This window comes from Lontra canadensis, unplaced genomic scaffold (assembly GCF_010015895.1).
Source record: "Lontra canadensis isolate GAN:19392208 unplaced genomic scaffold, GSC_riverotter_1.0 scaffold5, whole genome shotgun sequence".
In the NCBI taxonomy this organism is placed as follows: Eukaryota; Metazoa; Chordata; class Mammalia; order Carnivora; family Mustelidae; genus Lontra; species Lontra canadensis.
Window position 1 is genome coordinate 39,341,079 of NW_022630999.1, and position 27,172 is coordinate 39,368,250.

Below are 27,172 nucleotides of genomic sequence, written 5' to 3' on the forward strand. Positions count from 1 at the left end.
TCCAAGGAGCCTGCTCTGTTTCTGGCTCAGATCAGAGGACCACGCGCTGCTCCCTGAGGCTGGGAACGTGCGGGAAGCCCTGTCTGGGGTGAGGAGCACGTCGTGTGCTTCAGACCCACAGAGCCAACTGTTCACAACAGAGGCCCCTCAGACACAGTCTGTCCAGACGGATCTTGGCATCTTCCCTCCAAAACTGCTCCTCCTCCCGGGTGCCATTTCTCAGGGTGAGATACCGCCAACCCCCAGGCTCCAGGCTGAGAGGTCTAGGGGAAGCTTCGGCCAGAGTGCTGGTGAGCAGACAGGGCAGGAGTCAGTATTCGGGGGACATGCAGAGACTGTCACGGGCTGGGAGGAGGCAGCACGTGAGTGGAAGGAGTTCAGGTGAACCAAGGGGCAGAGACGTGGTCGCCTTCTCCATGCTCCGGTCAGCTCCCCAGGGCTCCAGTGGCCACCCTCCCAAATTCCTTTGGTAGTGGTCACTGCCCATAGCATTTTACAATGATGTCTCTTGCAGGGCCTATGATGGAGAACTGCGTCCTTCCTTACACCCCGAGCTCTGTGAAACCAGGGAAGGTAGACGGCAAAATTATCAAAGATCCTAACCTTATTAAAAAGAAGCACCCCAAGGGCGCCTGGGTGGCTCAGTGGGTTAAAGCCCCTGCCTTCGGCTCAGGTCATGATCCCAGGATCCTGGGATCGAGCCCCGCCTTGGGTTCTCTGCTCAGCAGGGAGCCTGTTTCCTCCTCTCTCTTTCTGCCTGCCTCTCTGCCTATTTGTGATCTCTGTCTGTCAAATAAATAAATAAAATCCTTTTTAAAAAGAAGAAGAAGCACCCCAGGGCGCCTGGGTGGCTCAGTGGGTTAAGCCTCTACCTTCAGCTCAGGTCATGATCTCAGGGTCCTTGGATCAAGTCCCACATCCTGCTCTCTGCTTGGCATGGAGCCTGCTTCCCGCTCTCTCTCTGTCTACCTCTCTGCCTATTTGTGATCTCTGTCTGTCAAATAAATAAAATCTTTTTTAAAAAGAAGAAGAAGCACCCCAGGGCGCCTGGGTGGCTCAGTGGGTTAAGCCTCTGCCTTCAGCTCGGGTCATGATCTCAGGGTCCTTGGATCGAGTCCCACATCCAGCTCTCTGCTTGGCATGGAGCCTGCTTCCCGCTCTCTCTCTGCCTACCTCTCTGCCTACTTGTGATCTCTCTTTCTCTGTGTCAAATAAATACAAAAAATCTTAAAAAAAAAAAAAAAGAAGAAGAAGAAGCACCCCTAAGTTTATAAAGAGCACCTCGGATACAGTGGCTCCTGCTCCGGGTCTGACCAGAGCAGGGCAGGAGAGAGGAACATGGCCTGTGGTCGAGGTCCCTGGACCCACTGGGGATGGGGGTGCCTGGCCCTAGGCAGCCTCTGAGCCCAATGTGACTTTGCCAACACTTGTGAGCCCGAGGACGATTCTGACACGAGAACTCAGCAATGACTACCTGCCCCTGGCTCAGCGACACCCCTCCCACCCATGCACAAACCCCAATCTTTGCCAAATCACTCTGTCCAGTCTGGAGAGTTTCCGGGACACCCGAGGGATCGCTACATAAATTAAGTTTCAGGACAGAACATGATGCAACCATTAAAAACAACATTGGCCCTGAGTGTAAACACACAGGGAAGGTAATTTGCAATGGTAGGTGGAAAAGAGCAAGACGCAGTCTTTCATAAACAAAAAAAATCCAAATAGGTGAGAGAGGTACAGAGAAAAGGCTGAGAGGCAGTGTTCTGTGACAACAATGGGTTGAAGAAGCAGGATTGTTTTAATTTTCTTTTTTCTGTGAATGGAGACCTTTCTAGGATGTCCCACGTGGCTGATTGCCTGCCTCAGTTCTCCAGAATCTCCCAGAACAGGTCATAAGGCTCTATGGCTGATTTTCCAAACCAGGGCATTTTTTAAGTGAAAGGGAACTCTGGGCCAACAGTCATCAGCCAGGACTTGGCCAGGCAAACCAGGACTTATGGTCACTCTACCCAAAACCAATCCAGTTGCCCCTCTGTCCACCCCTCCCTGGTCCCTTGGGGCTTCTGTGGCCTAAACTGACACAGCCACAATGTGGAGGGGCCGGGATCCAAACCCAGGCTGGCCTTGTTGTCTGCTCTTAACCACTCTGACAGAGACTCCATTATGAACACTAGCCAGTGGACAACCCCACAGTGTCCTGCAAATTAAGTACAAACTAGTTGACTTTTGTCACGTTAGAGGGGAGCTGTGCAGAAACATCCATCCACCTTGATGAGAAAGGCTAGATTTGTGTCACCCCAATATATGTGAGATATAATAGGCTGCAGCTCAGGGGGATCCTGAGCAATCAAAGGGCAACCGGGGAGCCCAGGCAAGTTGTTGACCTGAAATAGGGCTGTGAATCTAGAGGAAGTGGAGCTGTTCCCTTGGTGGGGACACTGCAGCCATCCCAGGGACAGTAAGAGGGGCACACAAGCATGAAGAGAACGCACATGCTGAGGGACTCTTCTAGTCACTGAGATGGGTCAGCTAGCTCATTGAATTCAACCCACTGCAAAAGAACTGCTGATTGCCATTTTATTTTTTTTTTAAGATCTATTTATTTGAGAGAGAGAGAGAGAGAGAGAATCAATGAGCAGGAGGTGCTGATGGAAAGAGAATCCCAAGCAGATTCCCCACTAAGTGTAGAACCCGATGCAAGGCTCGATCTCACATCTCACAACCCTGAGATCATGACCTGAGCTGAAATCAAGAGTGGGACACTTAACCGACTGAGCCACCCAGGTGCCCCTCTGATTGCCACCTTATACTCGAAGTGACTTGCCTCAGCACCCCAGCCTGACCCAGGGGTTAGACAGGAGAGAGCTGACCTAGCCAATCTTGGCTCAGCACAGAGTAGGAACTCAACAATTGTTCTTGGGAATGGAGGGATGGACACATGACTGGCTGGCTAGGTAGCCAGCGGGGTGGGTGGATGGATGGATGGGTGGACGGGTGGTTGGACAGGTTACTCAGGCAGTTGTCCAAGCTAGATTTTGAGTGGAACTCACCCCTGCTGGATCTGTTGAATCTTTCTCCCTCAGAAGGGAATATCTCTTCTCATCTCTCTTGTACACCTGGGCCCTAATTCAAGCTCCAGAGTCCTGTGAAAGGGAAACAAGCTTCCCAAAGCCTAAGAGCCCTCTCTGGGTTTCGGGAGTTTTGCAACAGACTCCATACCATCATCAGCATCTCAATCCAGAAACCCAACTGTCATATAGTTCATCTGTCTGCCATGCTCCCCCTCCCCCATTCCACTACCCAAGTATCCCTGGGATGGATCTTCTCCTCATCCCTCCTGTTCCACTTGATTCAGACCTCATCATCTCTTCCCTAGACCATCTCATCAGCCTCTTAGCTGGTCCCTATGCTTCCAGACTTGCCCCTTTGACGGACAACCTCCCGCTAAAGAGACCATTCTAAAATGCAGACCAGGCCCTTCCTGATCTGACCAGGGGTTCCACATTCTCTCAGACGAATCCTGGATCTGTGGTTGCAGGCTAGAGACTCTCTCTGACTCAGCTCTATGCAGCCTTTCCGGGTTTCTCTCCTGTTACTTCTTCCATCGCATGCTCCCTCTCCTCCAAATGCCCCCAAAACCCACAGACAGACCCACAGACATCCAGATGCATGGCAAGGCTATTCCACGGGGAGTCGTGTTAGGCCAAGAATGAGGGGAAGGGGCTGGAGCCATGAAATTTCCTTGAAGACCATGGGAATAAGGTGCCTACGTGGCATCTGGGTCTCTGCTTGGGGGCAGAAGAGGTACCCTAGCTGGGTTTGGGTCTCTGTCAGGCTGAGTTTCTTTGTGGGGAAAGGGAGAGTTTGATCATGGACTCCCCCAGCAGAGCTGACGATTAGTAATTAACTGGGAGGAATCTCAGGGGGGGAGGTTAATCGGGGAACAGAGGGAGGGCAGCTAGGGTTTTAGGACTTTGCCCCTGACCCAAGGGTATAAAGAGGAGGGTCCCAGCCCTTTCTCAGGCCCCTGGGTCTTCCTTAAGCAGCCAAGCAGGAGCTGAAACACAGAACCCCAAGGTAAGCCCAGGGCTCCCCTCTCCCAAACCCATCCCAAGTCTTAGTAGACAATAGCCTATCGCCCCTGTTCCTCTCCTCTGCCCTAATTCTGCTTCCCCTTCCTGCTCGGGCCCAGTCTAGCCTGGCTTACCCCCTGCCCCAAAGGAAAGAGGACTCCTGCTCTTCCAGCACTTGGAATTTAGCTCATCCCCCCACTCCTCCAAACAGCCAAGGGCCCCTGGGGTGTGGGATTGTGGGTAGCTGATATCGGCTGGGGTACTCCCACCCCAACAACCAAGAACTCCTGGGGCAGTTCAAGGGGCCCTAAAGCAAGTCAAGGGCTTCTCAGATAATGGAGATAATACAGGGAAAGCTCCTTACCTAAACCAGAACTCATTCATGGGAGAAAGGCCATCAGTGTTTGTTTCTTGCTAGGAGGGAAGGAGGCAAATGGGGAAAGAAGTTCAGTTGTGAGGGTAACCCAGGAACTCAGGATTGTGGCCAGTAGACCCTTTCCTGAGTGCATGTCCAGCTGGTCCCAAGAGCCAACAGGTGTCCATGTCTCCTCATGGCTCTCAGGCCGGTCGGAACTCCTCCTGCATGCGCAGCCTTGGCCCATATCCGCAAGCTCAGCTAACACACGTTCCCTGGCCCCTACTGGCTGCAGGGCGCTCCCAGCTCCTTTCCCTCCAGGGTCCCCTGCACCCATGCCCTTGTCCCTTGCCATCCGGCCCCTCCTACTCCTGTTCATCTCAGCTTGATCCTCTCTCCCCTCCACCCCCTGCCATGGGGCACACTGGTAGCACTTGTATCTGTCATTAGAACCCTTGGCCCTATTGCCACTTTCTATTCAAGGGATTATTTCATTGACATCTGTCTCCCCGTGAGACTTGGAGCTTTCTGGGGGCAGGAGCTGTCCTTGTATTTAGCCATTGCTCTACCCCAGCGTCTAGCCCAGTGCCCAGGCTACAGCAGATTCTTCATAAATACTCACTGCCTGATGAGTATAAGCATCTGGCCCGAGGACCTGAGCATCTCTGCTATTATGGGGTAGAGGGCATACTTCCCTGGGTGTGTGTCTAGGGGTCACACCCCACGGGTATGTGTGCGTGTGAGTATGTGGGTATGGATGTGGACGGTGGGTGGGTGGGTATGTGTAAGTTTCCAGGACAGTAGCTGTCCCTCAGTGTTTCTGCCACCCCACAGTGTGTGCCCAGGATGATGTCCTATGGAGAGAGGCTGGGGGGCCCGGCTGTCTCCCCACTACCAGTCCGAGGGAGCCACATGATGCACGGGACAGCCTTTGCCTACGTGCCCAGCCCTCAGGGTGAGTGCTTCTCCCATCCTTGGACCCTGAATGCCCACAGTCATTCATGTCCCAGTGAGGTGTCCACCCCTCTGAGCCTATCCCAGGGCTTCTGGGAACTCCTAACCAGCCTCCCTCCCCAGTCCTGCACAGGATCCCAGGGACCTCCGCCTACGCCTTCCCCAGCCTGGGCCCTGTGGCCCTTACCGAGCACAGCTGCCCCTACGGGGAGGTTCTGGATTGCCATGACCCCTTGCCTGCCAAGCTGGCCCTGGAGGAGGAGCAGAAGCCAGGTGGGCCGGGGCCGGGGGTGGACAGCAGGGGTGGCAACATTCAGTGCCCTAGCCCCTGGCCCCCATGCTCATGACCAGCCCATCTCCAGAGCCTGGGCTGGCCCAGAAGCTGCGCCGGGCTGGCATGACCCTCGTCAAGGTGCCCCTGATGCTCACCTTTCTCTACCTCTTCGTCTGCTCCCTGGACGTGCTCAGCTCCGCTTTCCAGCTGGCTGGAGGTAGGGCCAGGGGAGGGGATTGGGACAGGGTTCCTGAAGAGCATCACGCAATGCTGGCTCCTGCTCCTCAGGGAAGGTGGCTGGTGACATCTTCAAGGACAATGCCATCCTGTCCAACCCCGTCGCGGGGCTGGTGGTGGGGATCCTGGTGACCGTGCTGGTCCAGAGCTCCAGCACCTCCACGTCCATCGTTGTCAGCATGGTCTCCTCTGGCTGTAAGTCGGCCTGCTGGGGCTAGGGAAAGGGCGTGGGGGGCTGCGTGCCCTGGACCAGCATGTCAGGGCTGGGGCCAGGGGGAGAAGGGGGCCAGGGAGTTAAGAGCAAAGGGCAGGATTCCAGCTTCTCGCACTCCGTTTTCCAAGCTGTGGCCAGGAATAGTCTCAGCCAGGAGGGGTGTCTGAAGATCTGGAAAGGGTGGCAGATGGGGAGTCCTGCCCCAGGAAGGCTCAGCACCTTATCACCGATAGTCACTTATTCCACTGGCCAGGGAAACAGAACCTGCTGGAGCTATACATATGATTTATTGCAAGGAATTGGTTTACACGATTGTGGGGCTGGCTGAGCAAATCCAAAATCCATAGGGCAGGTTGTTAGGAAGGGCAGGCTGGAACTCTCAGGGGGAAGCCAATGCTGGATGGCCTCCGTTTTGCTCTTAAGGCCTTTTATCTCTCTGGATGAGGCCCACGGAGATCACCAAGGGTGACCCCCTTCACTTAAAGTCAGCCGGTTGTAGAGGCGAATCACACCTGTGGAATACCTTCCAGCAGCAGCTAGATGAGCATCGGATCGAATGACTGAGTCCTATAGCCTGGCTAAGCCAACTCATGAAACTAACCACCATGCTCATGTACCGTGCACACATGGGCACAGATCTGTCTCCGCGTGCAGGACATGGGCCCTCGGATCCACACGTGCACACACAGTGCATCTGTCCACCGTGCTTGTTCACACACGTGTCCCCGGGACACCAAGGCTGGGCAGTATCGTGGCAGGACTGCCCAGTGGGGCTGGGATGTGGGCAGGTGTTTCTGGGGCAGGAGCTGGTGGCCCTCACACAGTCAGTGAAGGGGTCCCCTCTTCTGCTAGTGCTGGAGGTGAGCTCTGCCATCCCCATCATCATGGGCTCCAACATCGGCACATCTGTCACCAACACCATCGTGGCCCTGATGCAGGCAGGGGACAGGACTGACTTCCGGCGGTGAGGGGGTAGAGTGGTGAGGGGCCTGTGTGTGTTGGGGGAGGGTGGTCCCCAGGGCCAGGAGCCCCCAGCTGAAGTGCATCCTGACCCTGGCCCTCCCTGCAATGTGGCCTCCCTGCCCAGGGCCTTTGCAGGGGCCACGGTACACGACTGCTTTAACTGGCTGTCGGTTCTGGTCCTGCTGCCCCTGGAGGCTGCCACCGGGTACCTGCACCATGTCACTCGACTGGTGGTTGCCTCCTTCAACATCCATGGCGGCCAAGATGCCCCTGACCTGCTCAAGATCATCACAGAGCCCTTCACCAAGCTCATCATCCAGGTGGGGCAAGGCTGGTGTGGAGGGTGATGTGGGATAGTAAGGATCCCTCTCACACACCCCCCACCCACATCTTGTGCACAGCTGGACAAGTCTGTGATTACCAGCATTGCCACCGGCGACGAGTCCCTGAGAAACCACAGTCTGATCCGGATCTGGTGCCACCCAGACCCCACCGGGGTGAGTCTCAGGTCTGGCCACAAGGAATATTGTGCCAATCCCTTCCAGTCCCCCAGCGGCTTTGGGGAGTTATTACTAATCAACTTGAGTTGGCATGTCATTGATCTAGCCCAGTGGTTCTCAAAGTGTGGACCAGAGGCACTCGTACCACCTGGGAACCTATTAAATCTACAAGATATTCAGCCTTTCCCTAGACCGAAGTAGGTCTAGGGAAAACTATCAGAAAAAACTTGGGGGGATGGGACACAGCAGCCTATGTTTCAACAAGTCTTCTCAGTCAGCTCTGTGCTCAAGTTCGAGAACCACTAATCTGGCTCTACCTTCTGGCTTCACAGGGAGAGAATAGGCTCTGAGAGGCTGAGACACTTGCCCGAGCTTGTCCTACGATTTCAGGGCCCTGAGGACAGGTCTAGCAGTCTAGGGCTCTCTTCTCCCCGTCAAGATGCCAGGGGTTCGTGACTCAGCTGTGCCACGTTTGGGGGCCCAGGTAACGTGGCGAGGGGGTGAAGGGGTTATGAGGGTGCCTGGGAGAGCTGGACAAACAGGAACAAGACAAGGGGGCCGTGTAGAGACCTCCCTGGTGACACAACAGCGACTTGTACTCTTGTTGGGCTCCTTCCCCTGGAGACTGCCACAGGCATGCATCCATGTGTCCTTCTGTACCATTTCTACTGCCCGGAATGGAGACCTGTTTGGATCCGTGGGACGCTTGTGCACCTGCCATGACACCAGGCTCACAAGAAAGCAGGCGATCAGCACACTTTCTCACTCAGCCACAGAAAGGGAAGTGCTTCATCAAAACCCTGATCCATGGTATTTGCTTTACCTCCGTTGCCACATCCAAGAAGCAACTCCATTCAGAACAGAGCGAAGGCAACCCGAAGCCCGGGGCTCAGCAGGCCCGGCCCCCTCCTCCTTCCTACTTGCTACTTGATATCACTGGCCCTTGATCCCAGCATGAACACAGAGCAGCCTTTCAACCCGCCTTCTGCAGTGCCTTCCTTTGCATCGGAACCGCGCGCAGCTCTGGTCTGGCACTTGAGTGTTCCAGGCAGTCGGACATCAAAAAGCCCATGCGGGCAGCTCTCAGGCTGGCTTTGTGACCCCTGCAACATGGTGCTGTCTTCTCACCTGCCCCTGGGCACTCTCTGAATTGCCCAAATCCTCTTCACTCCATAGCAGAATGGGGGTGACACAGACATCACACTGCTCGATCTTCACAGGAAACAAGCCACGGGTGGGAGCTCCTGGGCCCCAGAGTCCCTCCCTGGTGCCTGCCTGCAGCTGCGCCCAGCCGGCCTCCGTGCTGCAACAGGTGCAGCAGACGCTGCCTGCCCGTGCTGGAATCCTCACAAAGTAGGGCAAGGTGGACACGGACAGCCCATCTTCCGCAGGAGAAACCCGGGCCTGCTCGAGTGAAGTCAGCCGCCCGAGTTTACCCTCCAAGGGCGCTGTCCCCACTGCTCCCCACATGGCTTCCCTGAGTGCTGGTCTCCCAGCCCTCTGTCCCAGAAGAATGGGTCCGCCACAACAGAATCCAGATGGGATTTCCCTGGCTTGAAGAGTAGCAGATGGGTGGCATTCAGGCTCCCTTTTCTCACCCCCTCTTGAGGTCAGGCCATGTGGAACATGGATCCGCAGCCATGTGCCTGCTCTGGCCATGTGTGCTGGGGGCTCTTCCTGCACCAGACTCGAACTTTTCCTGTGACCACTGTGTCTCCCTTCCAACCTCTCCTGGTGGCCTCCAGCTTTCCCCCCAACTGGACCCAACCTCACCCAAGCCAGTCTCCAAGAAACCCAGTCACCAAAGACAGTATTGGGAATCTGAAGGTTTCCAGATGGTGGAAGAAAACCCAGAGGCAATTTTAGCGTTCCCAAACCTCTTGACACTCCAGGGGCCTACCCTTGTCCTGGGAATTACCTTCTTATGTACTCACACTATGGACTGCCAACCCTACTTGCCTGGTTTAAACAAGCATTCCTCAAGGACTTGCAGCCAGGGACACAGGATTTATCTCTGGTCCATTTTATAGGCTCAGAGAGGCTTGCCCAAATCCATACCATGGAGATGAGATGAAAATCCTGGTAGAATCTGGAGCCCATGCTTCTGAACCTCCATCTCGCTGCCTCTTCCAGAAGTCAGTCTGGTGTCCCATCATGTGTGTCCATTTCCCACTCTGCCCATCGGGCCTGAATGCCACAGCTGACCACAGCCACTCAGAGACTGCTCCAGCGGCTGTAGGTGCAGCTCTAAGGAGTTCTCCTCTTTGCCACCAGATGGCGCAGCTGGCACGGTGATTTCTGCTTCCAGAAAAACAAAGACCCTGAGCTCCCCTCCTGCTTCAGGCTGAACTACAGCACAGGCTCGCATCCTGTGTGTTTCTCCCAGGGAGAGGATTCTTGGAGACTCACAGTCTTCTGTGAGCTTAATCGTGTCCTGCACCTCCCACTGGCACTTAAATCCTCTCTTCCAAGAGTCCTCAAAACAAGCCCCTGGGAAGCGGTGGGCAGTGTTATAGACCTCATGCTGCAAGGGAAGGAAACTGGGGTCCAGAGAGGATCGGTGTTTTGGTCCAGTATCACACAGCTAGGAGTGGCTCAGATGGAGTTTCAGCTTAGGACTCTTGGGGCTCATTTATTCTGTTCTTCCCACAGAACTCACCCCTCCCACCACACCCCCAGGCCCAGGAAGGATGGGCACACCTAGGGGTATGTCCCAGACCCTGGGCTGCCCAGTTCTTTGTCAGGGCTAGAGCTCCCACATTCTTGACAAGGAAGCCCTGGGCCTGCTCCCTTCCCTCACTCAGTACCCACTCTCAGCCTGACCATGCAGTCTACCCACTCTCTGGCATCCCCACCCCTACTCCTTTCTAGCCCTTTACAGTCTCTGCATTCTACCCCCCCACCCCACCCTACCAGCTCAGCCAGAGCCACATAACCCCAGCCAGAGGCACAAAACCCTGGCAGGAAGATCAAGGGTCAAAACCCTAGACTTTAGCCCTCAGCTTTGCCCTGCCCACACACAGCCAGCCCTGAGTCAGATGATACCCCCTACCCTGAAGTTCCTCCCCTAAGAGACCCTGGGCCCAGCTAGGTCAGTGGGGCACAGGCTGGTCAGGTACCCATTTGTCTCAGGGATCATCTGCCCAGGGCTCCAAGCTGGTCTACCACAGTGCTCCCCAACAAGGCCAGGACCCTGAGACACACTGGCAGGAGCTATTGATCCTGACCTAGGACATCAATCTCACACAAACACATAAGCACATGCTCTTCCCACCATGTGGTCCTAGATGGGCCCATGGATGGAGGGGGTCTAATCCTGATTAGGAGGCATGATGTCTTACTGAAGACTTAACATGAGATAAGTCTGAGGAGAGCACTTGGCACACATTTCCTCCCATAACCTTTACAATAGCTCTCTCTCTCTCTCTCTTTTTTAAAGATTTATTTATTTATTTGAGAGAGAGAGAATAGGCAGGGGGAGCAGCAGGCAGAGGGAGAGGGAGAAGAAGGCTCCCCGCTGAGCAAGGAGCCCAACGTGGAGCTCGATCTCAGGGCACTGGGACTATGATCTGAGCTGAAGACAGAGGCTTAACTGACAAGCCACCCAGGCACCCCTTTATAACAGCTCTCATGTCATCTGCTTTAAACAGGCTGAGAGGTGGCATGATTTGTCCCAGGTCGTTGGCACACGAAACAGGACTTGCTCACATCCACTGGACAGCTGACACACGGCTCTCCCCCTTACACCCAGCTCTCGCCTACCCACACAGCAGTTACCACAGCCTCCCCAGCCTGCTTTTCCGGCAGAGCCCACCAGAACTCTCCTAGTTTCTCAGCTTGCAGCAGCGGCCTGGGTTTGAGGGTGCCCCAGGGCCCTGGTCTGGCCAGCTAGAACACAGATGAGCATACTGCCTCACTCACAGCAGCTCAGGCCACTAAGAGAAACCAGATTTCAAGCCAGGTGCCAGAAATAGTTCTCATTTCTAGCATACATTTTATAAATGACATGATTTGGAATAAACCCTAAAGGAGCCATGACATTGAAGGGCCACTACCCCACCTGAGACATGACCCTCAGCACAGGAAAGGTCCGGGGCTGTGCTGCGGAGGGCAGAACTTCCTGGGACCAGTGCCCATATCAGCTCTCAGAGGTGGCAGAGGGTGAATAAGGAAAAGTTGTAGCTCTGGGATTTTGCCTGGGGCCCTAGGCGTTCTTGTCCCTTTCTGGGGCTCAGTTCTTCCTTTGGGCTGGGATCCTGAGGGCAAGGAAAGGCTCCCCAATTACATTCAAGAAAAAATAATTCCTCAGTCCAATGAGGCTGCGAAGTAGTGGTCCAGACCCATGTGGCCCTCGCATAATTGCAAAGAAGGGGATTTCTCTTGCAGACTCGGGTCATTTGGCCATGCAGGGCTTCATCCCTGGATAGCGACAGCGGCCTGGAGCTGAGTGGCTGCTGCCCCTCTAGGCCCAAAACGCAGTCCTCCACCTCCTCCACGCTCGGCCTGGGCGCCTCAGTTAGGCTACCTGCCTGGCCCTGGGCCCTCTGAATTGGGGGGCCTCTCCCCACTGAGTATGTGGGTAGGAAGTAGGTGGGGACTGGACTTCTGCCCCCTGGTGGTCCCCCTTCCCCATACCCCAACCTTCCCCATAAGGATTTGAGCAAGAGGACAGTGGAGCTTGGACTAATGGTGCCTCAGGCGAGAGGATGGGGCACAGATGCTGGGGAAGGGGGCAGGGCAACACCAGGAGAGGGCCAGTAATAAAGGATGGGGAAGGGAGAGTTTTCATAAGGAGGTCCATGGTCAGAAGCACCCAAGGCCAAGGAGAGGTTGAGGAGAACGAGGACAAGAAGCCACAGGATTAGGGTGTCTGGGTGGCTCAGTTGGTTAAGTGACTGCCTTAGGCTCAGGTCATGATCCTGGAGTCCCGGGATAGAGTCCCACATTGCCTCCCAGCTCAGCAGGGAGTTTGCTTCTCCCTCTGACTCACCCCCCTCTCTTCGTGCTCTCTCTCTCTCAAATAAATAAATAAAATCCCTGTGGGCCCCAGTGAGAGCCGGATGGGAAGATGGATAGGACAGAATATTCAGAGGGCTGACCGTGGCCAGATTCTCATGTGGCAGGTATTTCCACCCCCAACTCTCCAGCAAAGGAGACAGGCCAACTGTCCAAGGGCATGTGGTCAGGAGGACCACCTCTATCACTCACCCCCATCCCCCGCCTCTCCCTAACCTTCCCCCTTATCTCCAACCCCAGGCTACATTTTCCTAAATTCTAAGTCACTCTCCTCTTAATCCAGGTTCCCACCCCCCTGCCCAGGGCAGAGGCCAACACCGGCTGGACCCTTGGAAATGCCACCATGGAGAAATGTGAGTGCCTGCATCACAGATGTCTGGCATGGCAGGGGCACAGCTGGGCAGAGGAAGGGCTGCACCCACCCCTGCCCCCCTCCACTGCTGCTATCAGTCCCAGGAAAACCAGCTATCAACCAGCTCAGGTCCTGGGCTTGGGCTAAGCCTTGCTGTTGAGGCTAAAAGAGCCTGGGGTGGGACTTTAGGCTCCAATCCCAAGAAGGTATCAAAAGTGGGGGGCTGGGAACCAGCTGTGGGGGTTCAGCTCTCAGCTGCTTGACACTTTCCCCTGCCAGGCAACCACATCTTCGTGGACACAGGGCTGCCTGACCTGGCCGTGGGGCTCATTCTGCTGGCCGGCTCCCTGGTGCTCCTGTGCACCTGCCTCATTCTCCTTGTCAAGATGCTCAACTCTCTGCTGAAGGGCCAGGTGGCTAAGGTCATTCAGAAGGTTATCAACACAGGTGAGCCCCCAAGAACTGCATGTGTGGGCCCCAGGATGGGACCTTTCAAATCTTACTAAGTCCTACTGCTGCTTTGCTGTGTGATCTGGGCAAAGCCCTGCCATCTTGAGCCTGTTTCTCCCTGTGAACAAAGAAGGGGTTGAGTCAGGTGATTTCTGAGGCTCCCGAGGTGCCGGCAGCCGGGCATCTGTGGCTGCCCCTGACTGCGGTTCCATTCCAGTAGGTGGCTCGAAACAGATTCTCAGTGGCCACGGACACATTCAACAAATACTCCCTACACCCGTGTGCCCAAGCATGGAGCATGCCGCGGTGCCAAGGGTCCAGAGCTGAGCCCCAGAGATGGTCCCACCCTCAGGGGATTCCCAACCCAGAGGAGGAGACAGATGTGTAATGACAAATAAATGATCGAGGCGGCATACATTCATACTGAGGGGTGACTCCCAAGGAGAAAGCAAAAATGACAGAGGATGGAAAAAGTTGCTTTCAGTGGGCAGCCAGCAGCCTATGTGAAGAGGCCGAAATCGAAATGAGGAATAGTAGTCAGACGTGGCTGAAGAGTGTTCTACCCAGAGGGAACAGTCAGTGCAAAGGCAAAGAGGCGGGAACAAGCTGGGCAGAAAGATGGCCTGCCGTGTGGGGGGAACTCAGTGATCGAGGTGGGGAGAGGTCAGCAAGATCACAGGGAGGGAGCCGACCCCGGGGGCCCCCACAGGCTGTGATCAGAGCCTGGACTTCAGTAAGGGTACCGGGGGCCCTTGAAGGGTTGGGGCAGGGGAGTGACATGGTCTGGTCTGATTTTCATCGCAAGCTTCATTTCAGGCTCCGGGGACGGTGCCCGGCACTGGCAGAGGTTGCGTAATGAATGCTGGAGTCAGGTGCATTCATGGATCTCTGGGAGCTTAGGGATGGGAGAAACAAAGTCTGCCAGAGGGCCGAGGGTCAGGGAGGGCTTTTCAGCAGCCATGTATCTGCACGAAGCCCTGAGGAGGAACACGAAGAAGGAAGGATATTCTGGGCAGAGAGGACAGTCAATCAGTAGTCTGATGCAACCAGGCTGAGAAGGGCCTTTAATCCAAGACCAGGGAGGGCGAGTAGAAGCCCCCGCAGTTGAGCAGGGGACTGGACAGACAAGGCCCCACCTACAAGCTGGTACCCAATACCTCCTCCCTAAGGTAGGTCCTGGCTCCTCTGCCCATGCCCTCCTCCTGACCCTGCTGGGATGGGGGTGTCCTCGTAGACTTCCCCGCCCCCTTCACCTGGGCCACAGGCTACTTTGCCATGGTGGTGGGCGCCGGCATGACCTTCGTTGTCCAAAGCAGTTCTGTGTTCACCTCGGCCATCACCCCACTCATTGGTGAGTGCCCATGGCATGGTGGGGCAGGGGGAGGGGCAGGCTGGTAGGGAAAGGGCCAGAGGAGGGACCTGGGGTGAACCTAGCCTCTCTGTCTGCCCCCAGGCCTGGGTGTGATCAGCATCGAGAGAGCCTACCCCCTCACGCTGGGCTCCAACATTGGCACTACCACCACGGCCATCCTGGCTGCACTGGCCAGCCCCCGGGAGAAGCTGTCCAGCTCCTTCCAGGTACTCTGGGAGGGTGCCTGCCGGGGGTGAGACAGGGCTGGGACTGAGGTGTGGCACCTGACACAGGGTAGGACACCACATATCAAAGTTTCTGACTGCCTCCCCTAAGGCCCACCCACTATCCCAAGCTCTGTGGAAACCGTATGGGGCAAAGTCGGCCTGGTGCCAGCCCCAAGACCTTAGCATCTACCAGGCAGGATTTACCTAGATAATCACGCAAATAGCAGCTAGTGGGATCTGCGCTCTGAGGAAGGGGTGCAGCAGGACAGGGGGCTGGGCCATTCTCGGGGACCAAGAACAAGTAGGGGGGCAGATGGCAAAGGGGTTGCTGTCCTAGGAGCAAAGGAGTGAGGACAAGCCTAGGGCTGGGGCCAGGGCTTGGACCAATCAGGAGGCCAGAGCCATGGAGCCAGAAACTAGTATGCATCTCTTTGCTGCTGGGTTCAGGAGGATCTGCTGGGGAATTTGCGAGAGGGGTCAGTGAGAGGAAATGTGTAGCATTAGGGCAGAAGTGTCTCAGTATATTCCTAGGAGCACATCAGCCCTGATTTTGCTGCTGCCCAGGCCAGGCCAGGCTCCCGTTATCCAGCAGTGCTGGCAGGACAGGGAGCGGGGGCCCACGCCTATCTCAACCCTCTGCCCTCTCCTCTACAGATCGCCCTCTGCCACTTCTTCTTTAACATCTCGGGCATCCTGCTGTGGTACCCGGTGCCCTGCACGCGCCTGCCCATCCGCATGGCCAAGGCGCTGGGCAAACGCACAGCCAAGTACCGCTGGTTTGCCGTCCTCTACCTTCTCCTGTGCTTCCTGCTGCTGCCCTCGCTGGTGTTCGGTGTCTCCATGGCAGGCTGGCAGGCCATGGTGGGTGTGGGCGCACCCTTCGGGGCCCTGCTGGCCTTTGTGTTGCTCGTCAGCGTCTTGCAGAACCGCAGCCCTGGACACCTGCCCAAGTGGCTGCAGACGTGGGACTTTCTGCCCCGCTGGATGCACTCGCTGCAGCCCCTGGACCGCCTCATCACCCGTGCCACGCTGTGCTACGCCAGGCCTGAGCCCCGCTCCCCACCGCTGCCCGCCAGGGTCTTCCTGGAGGAGCTGCCCCCCGCCACCCCCTCCCCCCGCCTGGCACAACCTGCTCGACACAACGCCACCCGCCTCTAGCCCAAAGTGCTGCTGGGGGGCAGAGAAGGGCCTGCACTGGGTGCCCGGTGTGGACGGGCGGAAGGGTGTGTCTGAGCACACCGGGCATGGGCCTGTCCTTGGGTGGGTCCGCAGAGGTCTGGGCTTGTGGGACTGAGAGTTCGTGGCATCCTGCGTGTGTGGACTAATGCATCCGTGGGGGGCTGTGAGCAGGCTGCAGGGTACCTGGCTATGACTGTGAGTCCTTGGCCCCCGGGGGGTCTTGTTTGGAGGCCTGTGCTTGGCTCTCCTGTACACACAAGTCCAACTCGGCAGAGCAGGAGTAAGGGTGGGTCCGAGAATGGGACTTGCAGCTGTTTGCTTGTGCAGAGATGCGGGTGCCTGAGTCACTGGCTGAGTTCTCACCCTCCCTGTCACCTTCCTCCCTCCATTATACCACCCTCCTCATCCTCACCCCGCTGTTCTGCAGTACTGTCACAACCCCCTTTCCCTATATTGTGTGATGGAAAAGGAATTAAATCCTCATTATGCATTTACAATTCTGTGTGCTCTCCATCTGGGGAGGGAGGGAGACCATGGCTTGGGGTTCAGCAGCACTATTTCCTGCAAGCTCACCACAACAGTCCACCTCACCCTGCCTTAATGAGTCCAACTCCTGATTCAGACTTCCTGGGAGTCCTTCCTAGGGGCCGGGGCCACCCCCAAGGCAAGTATAAGGAGGGCATTCTGTGCCATCCCCACCCACCCCAACCAGCCGACTCCCTCCCCCTTTCTAGGATAACATTAGTGTTCTAGAAAACAAGTGACAGGTGGGGGCTTGTCAGGAGACACGGGGTGGGGGGGCAGGGAAGGTGAAAATAGGCAAGAGAGGCCATGCCCTGGGCCCTGGAGCATAGTAGACAGGGACCAGCCACCCTCCCTCCCATCTTTGTCCTTTCCCTTTGGGCAATAAACCAAGCCTCACTTAAACTCATCCAAGATTTTCAATTCCTCCCTTTCCATGGGGGCCCTGGAGCTGAGGCCTGCAGAGTGAGGGTCAAGGGATGGGCAATACCTAAGTTGTTTCTTCTAGTCCAGGGAGTCCTCTGGGGTCTTTGGACTCCAAGAGGGGAGGAAGACCCTAGGGCCCCAGACCTCATTGTGATGGTCTTGGACATGTGCTCTCCTTCCACTCCCTTTGGGGTATGTGGAAGGAGACCCAAGAACCTGAGAGCCCTAGAGCTGCTCTGCAAGCTGCCAGCCCTATTCCATCACCCACTCACAACACTTGCAAAGGCTTCCTCCTGCCAAGTGGAGGGGGTGAGAGGTGCGCCGCCCTCCAGCCTTCCTCCTGACTCCCTGACACCCCACAGGGCCAGGCTGGGGTGCACCTGGGGAGGGATGTGGGAGGGGCTCCCTTTATAGTGTGTCTTGCACACAGGTGTGGAAAGTTATTTTGGGAAAGGACTCTGGGAAATCAGGCCAGGGGTTTATACAGGCCACTGATGGGTAGGAGGGCCGGGTCTAGGGTACGGGAGGCTGGGAAGCCTCTGGACTCAGAATCCCAGCCCCATCACGTAACCCTGCTTGCAAGAATCTTCCAGGCAAACTGGTCTCCTCATCTGCAACTGCCCTGTGCGCAAATACAGGATGAGCCAGCCACGCCCAGCATTTATTTTGGCCGTGCCGCCCCGCCTCCTAGCTGTCCTGCTAGGTGCCCTGCTTGCACAGACCCTTGATCAGTTCATGCACCGTCTTATTGAGGATGCCCCCGTGCACGCCGCGCCGGCCCATGAGCACGAGGAGCACGCGCGGGGTGTGGCCGACGCAGACCGCGCGCCCATCCAGCCCCTTGGTGCGCGCGTCCAGAACTCCATCGCCCTCAGACAGCAAGTGGTCGCGGATGACGCAGCAGCGGCGGCCCGCCACGCTGAGGCCCGACTGCAGGAAGGTGCGCCGGTCATGCCCTGTGAGCACACCCACCTCCTGCGGCGATATGGCAGCCAGAAGGCCTCCGGGGCGCGATGCCCACACGCAGCGATTGTCTGAGTGACCCACGATGGCCACGTCGTCAATGCGCTGGTCACGCAACACCGCACTGATATAGCCCTTCCAGTCTCCCATTCCGGCTCAGAGTGCGCTCCTCGCGTCTGGCCGCACTTTCGCGGGCTATCCGGCTGTTCCCAGTGCCTGGAACCCCAGGCACTGTGACGCATGTCGGGGCGGGTTGTGACACTGAGGCATGGTGATGTCACAGAGAGGCTGCGTGCATTGGAGAATGTATACGTGGAGCGAGGGGAAGGCGTGGTGAAGTTGTAAAGTTAGCCTGAAAGAGGAAATCGCGTCCCTCTATATAACCCTTGAGAAGCTAACTTTGTTGGCTCACCACGCACAGCATACACATGGGTTTAAGAACAAAAAGAGCAAGTCTGGACAGCTAGACCTCGCAGCCTAGTAACCATTCAAACCCTAGAATCCCCAGTTTGGTTCAATGTTAGGAACATCAGACTCTCCTGGAAATCTGTTAAACAGATTGCTGGGTCCCAACTCAAGAGTTTCTGATTCAGTGGTATGGGAGGCAGCCAGAGAAAAATGCATTTCTAACAAGTTCCCCATTGATGCTGCGACTGCTGGTCCAGGCACACTTTGAGCCCCACTGCCCTAGTGCAAGTTGGTGGGGGGAAGGGGTATCTTCTACATTGCCAGCTCTAAGTCCACACCCGTGTTTTAATGTTAAGCCTTTCTGGCCCTGGTTCTCAGCTTCCACTGCATATGGAATCACCCAGAGATATATAAAAACATACCACTACCCACACCCCAACTCTAGAGATACTGATTTAATTGATCCGAGGTAGATCTCAGGCATAGGTTCAAAAAGCTCCCCAGATGATTCTGGTGTACAGTAGAGGTTGAGAACCTCTGTTCTAGAAACGTCCAATGTTAATATTAGTTTCAAACAAAGAGTAAATAATATGGAGTCATCTTGCTCAGGGCTTGGTACACAGTACCGCTTAGTAAAAATCCACTGGACATGAATCTCTAATATCTTGCTTAAGATCTCAATAGATCCTGTTCCCTGAGGGGTGTGGAGAACTGCACGGGTTTACTGTCTTGGCGTCTCCCATCCGGGTCCCTGCAGAGCTGTGCCTCTCAAGCATTTTCAAAAGCACTTTATTGAGTGCCTACTCCAGGCCTGGAGCTAAGAGGAATGGAACACAATCCCTGCCATCCATAATCATGGGCCAGCCACCCTTCCGTTCCAGAATTGCTCAGGAGGGAACGGCGAGTCCCTGGACGAGTCTCAGGAGTTGGTGTGCTCCTGGATCCAGGTCAGGTAGCTGGCCACGTTGGTGTACACACCTGGCTTGTAGCGGTCGCCACAACCCGAACCCCAGCTGATGATACCTCGCAGGATGAGCTGGCTCTCTGTGGCATCGTCCTCACACACTAGCGGCCCCCCGGAATCACCCTGGGTCGGGGACACGTGCCTCAGCGCCCTTGGTCTGGGGTCTGCACTTGACCGGGTGGAGGAGGACGCCAAGCCCAAGCCCGCGCATGGACTCACCTGGCAGGCGTCCGTGCCGCCCTCCAGGAAGCCAGCGCAGAGCATGCCGGGGGTAAAAGAGGCTCCGTGCACTTCAGGGGCGGAGCAGCGCTCTGAAGGAATGAGCGGCACCTGCGCTTCCTGCAGGAAACTGGAATATTCCCCCGCCCCTGCGAACCAAGAGCGCATTCCTCACACCCAGTGCGACTCTGCTTGCCGCCCACTAATTGGACTCTATAGCAGCAAGCTCGTGAAAAAGAGAGTTGCTCTTAACACCATTTTATAGACAAGAAAACTGAGACCAGAGAGGACCCGGGATTTGAATGAGCAGGGCGGAGCAGGACTGCTTTGGAACACCACCCCCACTTCCCACCCAATGTCTCAGAACAATGCTCCCCAACTAGCGAACCGACTGCCCCAGCGAGGCCGGCATTCTTGGTAACTCTTGCATCGCAGTGCCCAGAAAGAACCAAGAGAAAGTGTGATTCTCTCTGTACTCCTTAGGAGACTTGCCCCCCCCCCACCACCACCACCAAGCAGTGAAGCCCAGGCCCTGGCAGGAGGGGAATGACTGCAGAAACAAGGGCCCTGTAAGTCCTCCCAACCCACCAGGTCAGCGCCACCTGTCCCCAGTGGTACCCAAACTGCGGGTTTCTCTCGCCTACCCCAGTGGCCAGAGGTGTCCCTATCAACCTCAGCCGTTCTGCCTACCCTCGAACTGGTGGCCCCAGCCGGCCACCTCGCAGAGCGCGGCCTCGGGCTCGGCTGGGCTGGCAGCGCCGCTCGGCAGGCACACCGGCTGAACGAAAGGCGACGGGAGCGCGCAGTGGCCGTCCGCTGTCTCCTGCAGGCGCAGCAGCGCTAACCCAAGCGGGGAGGAGGGTGAGACCCGGACGCCGCGGGACTCAGAGCCCTCCCCCACCCTTTTCCCCTGGTCGCCGCGGGGGCGCCCCCACGCACCCAGGTCGTGCTGGTAGGTGATGGGCGAGAAGGCCTCGTGCAGGCTGTACGCGCGCACGGCCAGCGTCTGGGACTGCTCACAGCTCTGGTTATGGCGGTCCTGGCCAAGCACCACCGTCAGCTCCTCCGGCGCCGGCCTGCAGGCGGAGGGGGTGCGGGGGGTGGGGAGCGTTCTCAGGGCAGGCCACTGGCCTTCTGCTCCTGAGCCCTTCGCTGGGTTTCAGCTTCCTTCTGGGGGGCTGGGGAAGGGGGCGGGGAGGTAGGGCAAGGATTGGGGTCGGGGGCGTGCGGAAGCCGGGCACGTAGGAGCCAGGAGCTGAGGGTCCGGGCGGGGACTCGCCGGTTCTGCAGGCAGTGAGCTGCCGTCAGCACCCAGCAGGAGGCGATGAGGCTGCCCGCGCAGAAATTGTGGCGCCAGTACAGCGCGGCGATGTAGGGGTGCGCCCCGGGCAGGGCCACTAGGCCCCCGACGACGCGGCTCAGGGAGGACAGCCGTTTCCGCAGCCGCTGTCCGCAGCCGGAACTGGGCACAGGAGTGGGCTGCTCCGGCGTGGCGCCCCAGGCTGTGGGAGCAGCCCAGGCTAAGTGCTGGGAGACCCACCAAGGGCTGGAAGGTAGCTCGCCTTGCGCCCTCCGATTTCCCGCCCCTTCCCAACTACCTGGGGTCGGGGGCTGAGGCTTCTGCAGTGCCGAAAGCGAGGGCAAGGGAAGGTCCGAGTGCCCAGAGGGGACCCGGGTTGGAGACAGGTTCTGAGGAACCGCCAGGCTTGGGGCCCGGCACCGTGCCAGGCGGCAATATTCCCAGCTCAGCCGGTCGCCACTCCACACGAAGCACCACGGGCGGGTGTCATTGTCTGGGTTCCTACAACCGCGGGAGGGAGCGCTGTTAAAGCGCGAGGAGCCGCAGAGGTTCCTGGGGCAGAGGGGGACGCCCTACCCGCCCCATCCAGAGCACCGGCAGAAGGCATGGTTGCCCAATCCCCAGTTAAGCGCTTGCTCTGCAGTCACTTTCTGATAGGTGGCCTCAGAGGCCCACGGTCGACACCGGGCACCCGAGAGCGCAGTCGCGGCTCTACCGCGGTAGTCCTGCCCGCGGCCCTCGTAGCAGTGTGCCTCAGTGTCTGGGGAGAGAGGAGGCTCATTGCAGTCGGGAGGCGGTATGGTTTCCCACCACCCTCTCAGCCCCTTTCCCCACTCACCCGACTCCGGCTCCCGGAGCCCTTCCTCCCTGGGGGCGGAGCTTCTGCGTCCCCCAAGATCCCGACTCACCCACGACTCACCCACATCGCACATGCGTCCGGCGTAGCCAGCGGGGCAACGGCACAGGAGGTGGCCCTCCGCCTCTAAGCAGCTGCCCCCGTTGAGGCACGGGTTGGTGCGGCAGACTGGCAGATGGAGGGCACTGAGCCACCTCTGGGCCCAAAGACCCCCCAGAGAATTCCCCTTGGACACGCCGCCCCATTTCCTAACAGCTTCTCCTCCCGACCTTCAGCTTCCCTCCCAGGCCAGTTCTCAACCCATCCACTCACCCTGGGTGGCCAGCAGCTTGCAGTGGGCCTCAGGACCCTTGCACTGGCACTTGGCCACACCTGCCGGCTCGAGCCTATGCCATATTTCTTTCTCGTGGAAGAACTGGAGAAGCTGAGGTTCAAAACACTTCTCTGGGAACAGAGGAGCGGGAGCAGTGATCTCAGGAGAGGCTGGGATCTTGCCAAGTCCCTGGGGATCCAGAGACCAGTAGGCCCAGGACTGCCCTATTTCCCCAGCATCCTCTCCCCTGGCTTCACCATCTCCTTACCTCTCTGGCAGTGCTTCCCAGTGAAATGTTCTGGACAGATGCAGTGTGGGCCATGTGGCATGTTCACACAGGTCCCTCCCTTCTGGCAGGGGCTGTGTTTGCTACAGTGGTCTGAGAGATGGACACAGTGAAAGGAAGAGTGGAGAGCCTGAGTCAGACAGCTGGGGTCTGGGGGGCCAAGTCCCTACCTAAACCTGCTTGTCTTGTGACCTTGGCACTCCCAGCTTTCCATGCTTTAGTTTACCTACCTGCAAAACGGGGCTACCTTCTCCTAGAACCTTTCCCTCCAGAGGGAGGGACGGGTCTGGATGGGCCCAGAATACCAGGTGTATAGGTGCTGATGATACCCAGGAGAGTAACTAGTGGGGAGGAGAGGGCCCTGGGCACCCCAAAGGCTGTGTGTAGCACCTTGCACTTTCTTGGTCTCCAGGCAGTATCCCCATTGCTGGTCCTGTTCGAAGTTGGGGGTGGTAGCACACCTGTAGAAAGAGATGAAGCTTCCCTCCTCTGCCCTCCTCTGTCAGAGCCTCTCTCTTCAAGCAGGCTTCTGGGGGCAGAAGGATGGGCAGGCTCCATCTTCCACAGGCCCCGGCTCCCACCCCTTCTGAGTAGTCTTACCAGGGCCGGGGGCCGGGCCGGCCCCTGTGGATGCATTTATGGTACAGCTGCCGGTTGTACTGGAAGGGGAAGTAGCAGGGCTCCCCAGTGACCGTGAGAACTGCAGAGATAACACAAGCCCTGATGACGTTCCCCCTGCCCCCCCCACCCAGGTGCCACCCCTCAGGGTCTGGTTGGAAAACAGGACCCTTGAGAAGATCACTGTGCCTTCAAGACTGCATCCTGCCTAAGAGCTTCAGCTCTGCAGTCAGACAGCTGGAGTGGACTCCAATTTCACCACCTACTCCCTGTGTAACCTTGGGCAAGTCTGCAGCCCCAGGTCTAGAAGAGTGCTTGCCACCAAGTAGGCACTTAATAAATACTAGTCGACTGCAGAAGCCGCTTGACCGCTCTGAGCCTTAGTTTCCTCCTGTGTAAAGTGGCAATGATAATAATATCGTTGACCCTTGAAAAATCCAAGTTTGAACCACACAGGTCTGCTTATAAGTGGATTTTTTGCAATAAATACAGTACTACAGATGTGTTCTCCTTATGATTTTCTTAATAACATTTTCTTTTCTCTAGCTTACTTTATTGCAAGAATACACTTTATAATACATTTAATATACAAAATATGTGTTAATTGACTATTTACATGATCAGTAAGGCTTCCAGTAGGTAGGCTACAGTAGACTATTAGTAGTTAAGTTTGGGGGAGTCTAAAGTTCTACATGGATTTTCTACTGCACAGGAGGGAGGGCATCAGTTCTGCTAACCTTGTGGTTCAAGGGTCAACTATACAGTTGAAGAGCTTCAGTTTTGCAAGATGAAAAGAATTTCTGGAAATGGAGGGGGGTGATGTTTGCAGACCAATAGAATGTGCTTAATACCACTGAACTGTATACTTAAAAACAATTGTGATGGTAAATTTTATGTAATGCATATTTTATAACAAAAATAACTTTCAATGATGCAGATATCCTAGTACAGAAAACATAAGTTTAAATGAAGACCAAGTTAAAAACAGCATGTCAAATGTGGACCTATTTTTGTACAAATATATTTACATATGCATTAAAAAGAAATCTAGAAGGACATGCTCCAAAGTTTGTAGGAGAGGTTTTTTTAAGAAGATAGTGGATTATAGAGGAATTTTTTCTTCTTTTGCATTTCTGTAATTTCTAAAGTTTTTATAATGAAAATATTGCTATTATTATTTTCTAAAACTGTACCCTCAAACCTCTCTATTTGCCACATTTGCAAACCTGCCTTCTTGCACAAATTTATATGTATTCCCAAAACCAATTCTCAAGATGCTTTTCTGGTCATTCATGGACATGCACAGAACAGCGAAAAATGTGAGGTGGCCGAAACATGTTCCCAGCTGAGGGGAAACAAGGTAAAGCTCTGCCTCCTGTTTCAGCTCTCCTCCTGTGGCTTAGTGGGTTAAAACCTCTGCCTTCGGCTCAGGTCATGATCCCAGAGTCCTGGGATCTGCTCAGCAGGGAGCCTGCTTCCTCCTCTCTCTCTGCCTGCTTCCCTGCCTACTTGTGATCTCTGCCTGTCAAGTAAATAAATAAAATCTTAAAAAAAAAAAAAGAAAAAAGAAGTGTCCTTTGGGGCTCCCGGGTGGCTCAGTCATTAAGCATCTGCCTTTGGCTCAAGTCATGATCCCAGGGTCCTGGGATTGAAGCCTGCTTCGCTTTGGGCTCCTTGCTCAGTGGGGAGCCTGCTTCTCCCTCTCCCACTCTGACTGCTTGTGTTCCCTCTCTCGCTCTGTCTTTCTCTCTCTGTGTCAAATAAATGAATAAAATATTAAAAACAAAACCCAAAGAAGTGTCCTTTTACGGCCTACTTAGAGCCACATTTCTGAAATCTTGTACTTCTGGTAGATGCTTTTACTGTTGAAAATGGCCCCCAAATATATTGTTGACTTTCCTAAGTGCAAGCAGGTCATGATAGGTACTACGGAGAGTGTTTCTGGGTGAAATAAGCTTTGTCCAGGCATGAGTTACAGTGCTGCTGGCCACAGCTTCTGTATCAATGAAGTAACAATAGATTAAGGAAAGCGTCTTGAAAGAGAAGCACACCTAAAATGAGATTTTCTATAGATGATTGATGAAAATGCCGTGACTGGAGCTCACAGGAACCTCATCTTGTGTTTCTTTTAGGAACAGCCTTTCAGTATTTGCTAATTCAGTGGTCTTGGTGGCTTTACAGAACATGACAACCAGGAATGACAGGACTTGAAGATCTACTTCAGAGAAGGGTTGTGAAGCTTACATGAGATAATATCTATCGAGCACTTAGCACAGGGTCTGGCCCATAGTATGTGTTAAATAAGCATCAGCCACTATTTTGTTGCTAAAGGCACAGTGGCACCTGCTGAGGGCCAAACCAGGAACAGGAGTAAAGGAGGAGGGAGGAGTTTTAGATGGACCTTTAAGATGCCAATGGGATGGACAGAGAGGAGGAGGACCTCAGGTAGGTGGTTAGGCAAGGGCAGGGCACCTAGGTTGGCTCAGGAGAGAGAGAAGGAAGCAGTTTGGCAGGCTGCAAAAGGATGAGGAGAGGAGGCAGAGGCAGGCAGTGTTGGGTGTGGGGGGCCCTAGGGTCACACTGAGGAGCTGGGCCTGGCCTCACTACACAAGGCTTACCAGGGCAGGGTCCACAGGATTTCACAATTCTAGGCAAATATTGAGAGCCAGGAAGAATGAAGGCAATGGAGAGTTGTGGCCTGGCTTGAGGAGAGGGGAGATGCAGACATCCCCCTTTAAAAGGGAGCTTGGGGGGCACCTGGGTGGCTCAGTGGGTTAAGCCTCTGCCTTCTGCTCGGGTCGTGGTCCCAGGGTCCTGGGATGGAGCCCCGCATCGAGCTCTCTGCTCAGCAGGGAGCCTGTGTCCTCCTCTCTCTCTGCCTACTTGTGATCTCTGTCTGTCAAATAAATAAATAAAATCTTAAAAAAAAAATAAAAGGGAGCTTGGTAAGTAAAAGCTAATAGAGTTTAATCATTTACCAGGCCGCAATCTGTGGGCCAAGTGCTTCACATGGATTAACGGCTCATTTCTCATCCACAACCCTAAGAGGTTTTACTATTACCAGCCTTTATGGTTAGGGAAACTGAAGCTTGGAGAGGTCAAGTAACTTGCCCAGAGTCACCCAGCACATAAGGGATGAAGCCAGGATTCAGAGGCATTTAGGCTCCAGAGCCCAGCTCTGATCCTTCCTTGTTCATCAAGGCCCCCAGCCTCTGCGTGGCACGACTAATGCCCGTGAGATGTACAGAGGGAAGGGGAGGAAGAGGCGAGGCTAGGGAAATGAAAGACGATGGGAAGGCACTGGACTGGGCACTCAGACACAGCTCAAAGCCTGCACTCAAGGAGCGCACAGTTCACTGGGGGTCCCCAGTGCCCATGGGCATGAGCCCTGGTGCACAGTAGATACACTGGTTTGAATGCCAGCCAAACTGGAGACAAAGTGAAGAGTACCGGGATCCCTCCCCTTGCTCCAAGGGCCCAAAACTGCCATCTGCACATTCCCCAACATGCTCATTCCCACCCAAGAGTCTCTTAGGAAGTGCAGCCAGGGTACTTACCCACTGTGTGCTCATCCTTTCTGTGCTTATGCTCCTTGGGGGCTTTCAAAGGTGGAATCTATAAGGGAGAGAAGAGGGCAGGGAATTTTCCCAGAAAGTTGTAGCCTGCCTCTGATCCCATGCCAGTTCTCAGCTTCCTCTCACATCTCAGAAATGCAGAAATTTCCTCAAAAGACCTGGACCCTTCCTCTTCCCCTTGTCTCCTCAAGGTCCCTTCCCCCAGAAATGAAGTCCATGTCCTCATATCCACCAGCTCTGGCTGTCTCTCTCTCTTTCTTCCATCTGGGCCTTATGGGTTATTCTCACCTTTCCAAACAGGCCTGCCAGTCACCTGGACCAAAAGGACATGAGCAGAGGCCAAGGCTATGATAGGAACCCCCAGGGCCATCCCAGCATAATCCTCCTGGTTCCCAAAGACCTCACCAAAAGTGCTGACTCCAGGCTTCCCAGCAGGGACCCCAGAAACAGCAGAGCCCTCATGGTGTCTGTTAGTCCAGCTGCTTGCCCAAGAGTCCAGGTCAACAGAATTGGTCAAAGGTTCCTGAGTCCTGGGAAGTGGAGATTGGCCAAGCTGCCCTCCTGGGCCTCGCAGGGC

At 55.6% G+C, this 27,172-nt stretch overlaps 3 protein-coding genes across 7 annotated transcripts; 1 reads left to right on the plus strand and 2 right to left on the minus strand.

Annotated features, from left to right (window-relative positions):
- Positions 1–4,028: 4,028 nt before the first annotated feature.
- SLC34A1 (solute carrier family 34 member 1) lies at positions 4,029–16,124 on the plus strand. 5 transcript variants are annotated; one of them, XM_032851925.1, is made up of 13 exons: positions 4,029–4,077; positions 5,263–5,383; positions 5,506–5,655; positions 5,745–5,873; positions 5,945–6,088; positions 6,960–7,071; positions 7,195–7,390; positions 7,472–7,567; positions 12,870–12,939; positions 13,218–13,385; positions 14,623–14,739; positions 14,842–14,966; positions 15,621–16,124. In XM_032851925.1, the coding sequence occupies exons 2-13, from the start codon at positions 5,275–5,277 to the stop codon at positions 16,122–16,124; spliced, it is 1,920 nt and encodes a 639-aa protein (XP_032707816.1). In that variant the 5' UTR covers positions 4,029–4,077; positions 5,263–5,274. The 5 variants fall into 5 exon arrangements, with proteins under 5 accessions (XP_032707816.1, XP_032707817.1, XP_032707819.1 ...); XM_032851926.1 differs by having other exon boundaries at positions 14,562–14,739; positions 15,621–15,767; XM_032851928.1 differs by lacking the exons at positions 14,842–14,966; positions 15,621–16,124 and having other exon boundaries at positions 14,558–14,637.
- A 1,629-nt stretch (positions 16,125–17,753) lies between these two features.
- On the minus strand, positions 17,754–18,220 carry PFN3 (profilin 3). The gene has a single exon (XM_032851265.1). It carries the CDS (start codon positions 18,204–18,206, stop codon positions 17,793–17,795), a length of 414 nt encoding a protein of 137 aa, XP_032707156.1. The 5' UTR covers positions 18,207–18,220; the 3' UTR covers positions 17,754–17,792.
- A 1,016-nt stretch (positions 18,221–19,236) lies between these two features.
- F12 (coagulation factor XII) lies at positions 19,237–27,060 on the minus strand. The gene is made up of 14 exons (XM_032851930.1): positions 27,001–27,060; positions 26,578–26,635; positions 23,003–23,102; positions 22,793–22,863; positions 22,385–22,495; positions 22,116–22,247; positions 21,867–21,971; positions 21,542–21,707; positions 21,246–21,448; positions 20,927–21,149; positions 20,587–20,723; positions 20,338–20,487; positions 19,648–19,796; positions 19,237–19,551 (listed from the first exon to the last, which is right to left on the minus strand). Exons 1-14 carry the CDS (start codon positions 27,055–27,057, stop codon positions 19,384–19,386), a joined length of 1,830 nt encoding a protein of 609 aa, XP_032707821.1. The 5' UTR covers positions 27,058–27,060; the 3' UTR covers positions 19,237–19,383.
- Between the last annotated feature and the right edge of the window lie 112 nt (positions 27,061–27,172).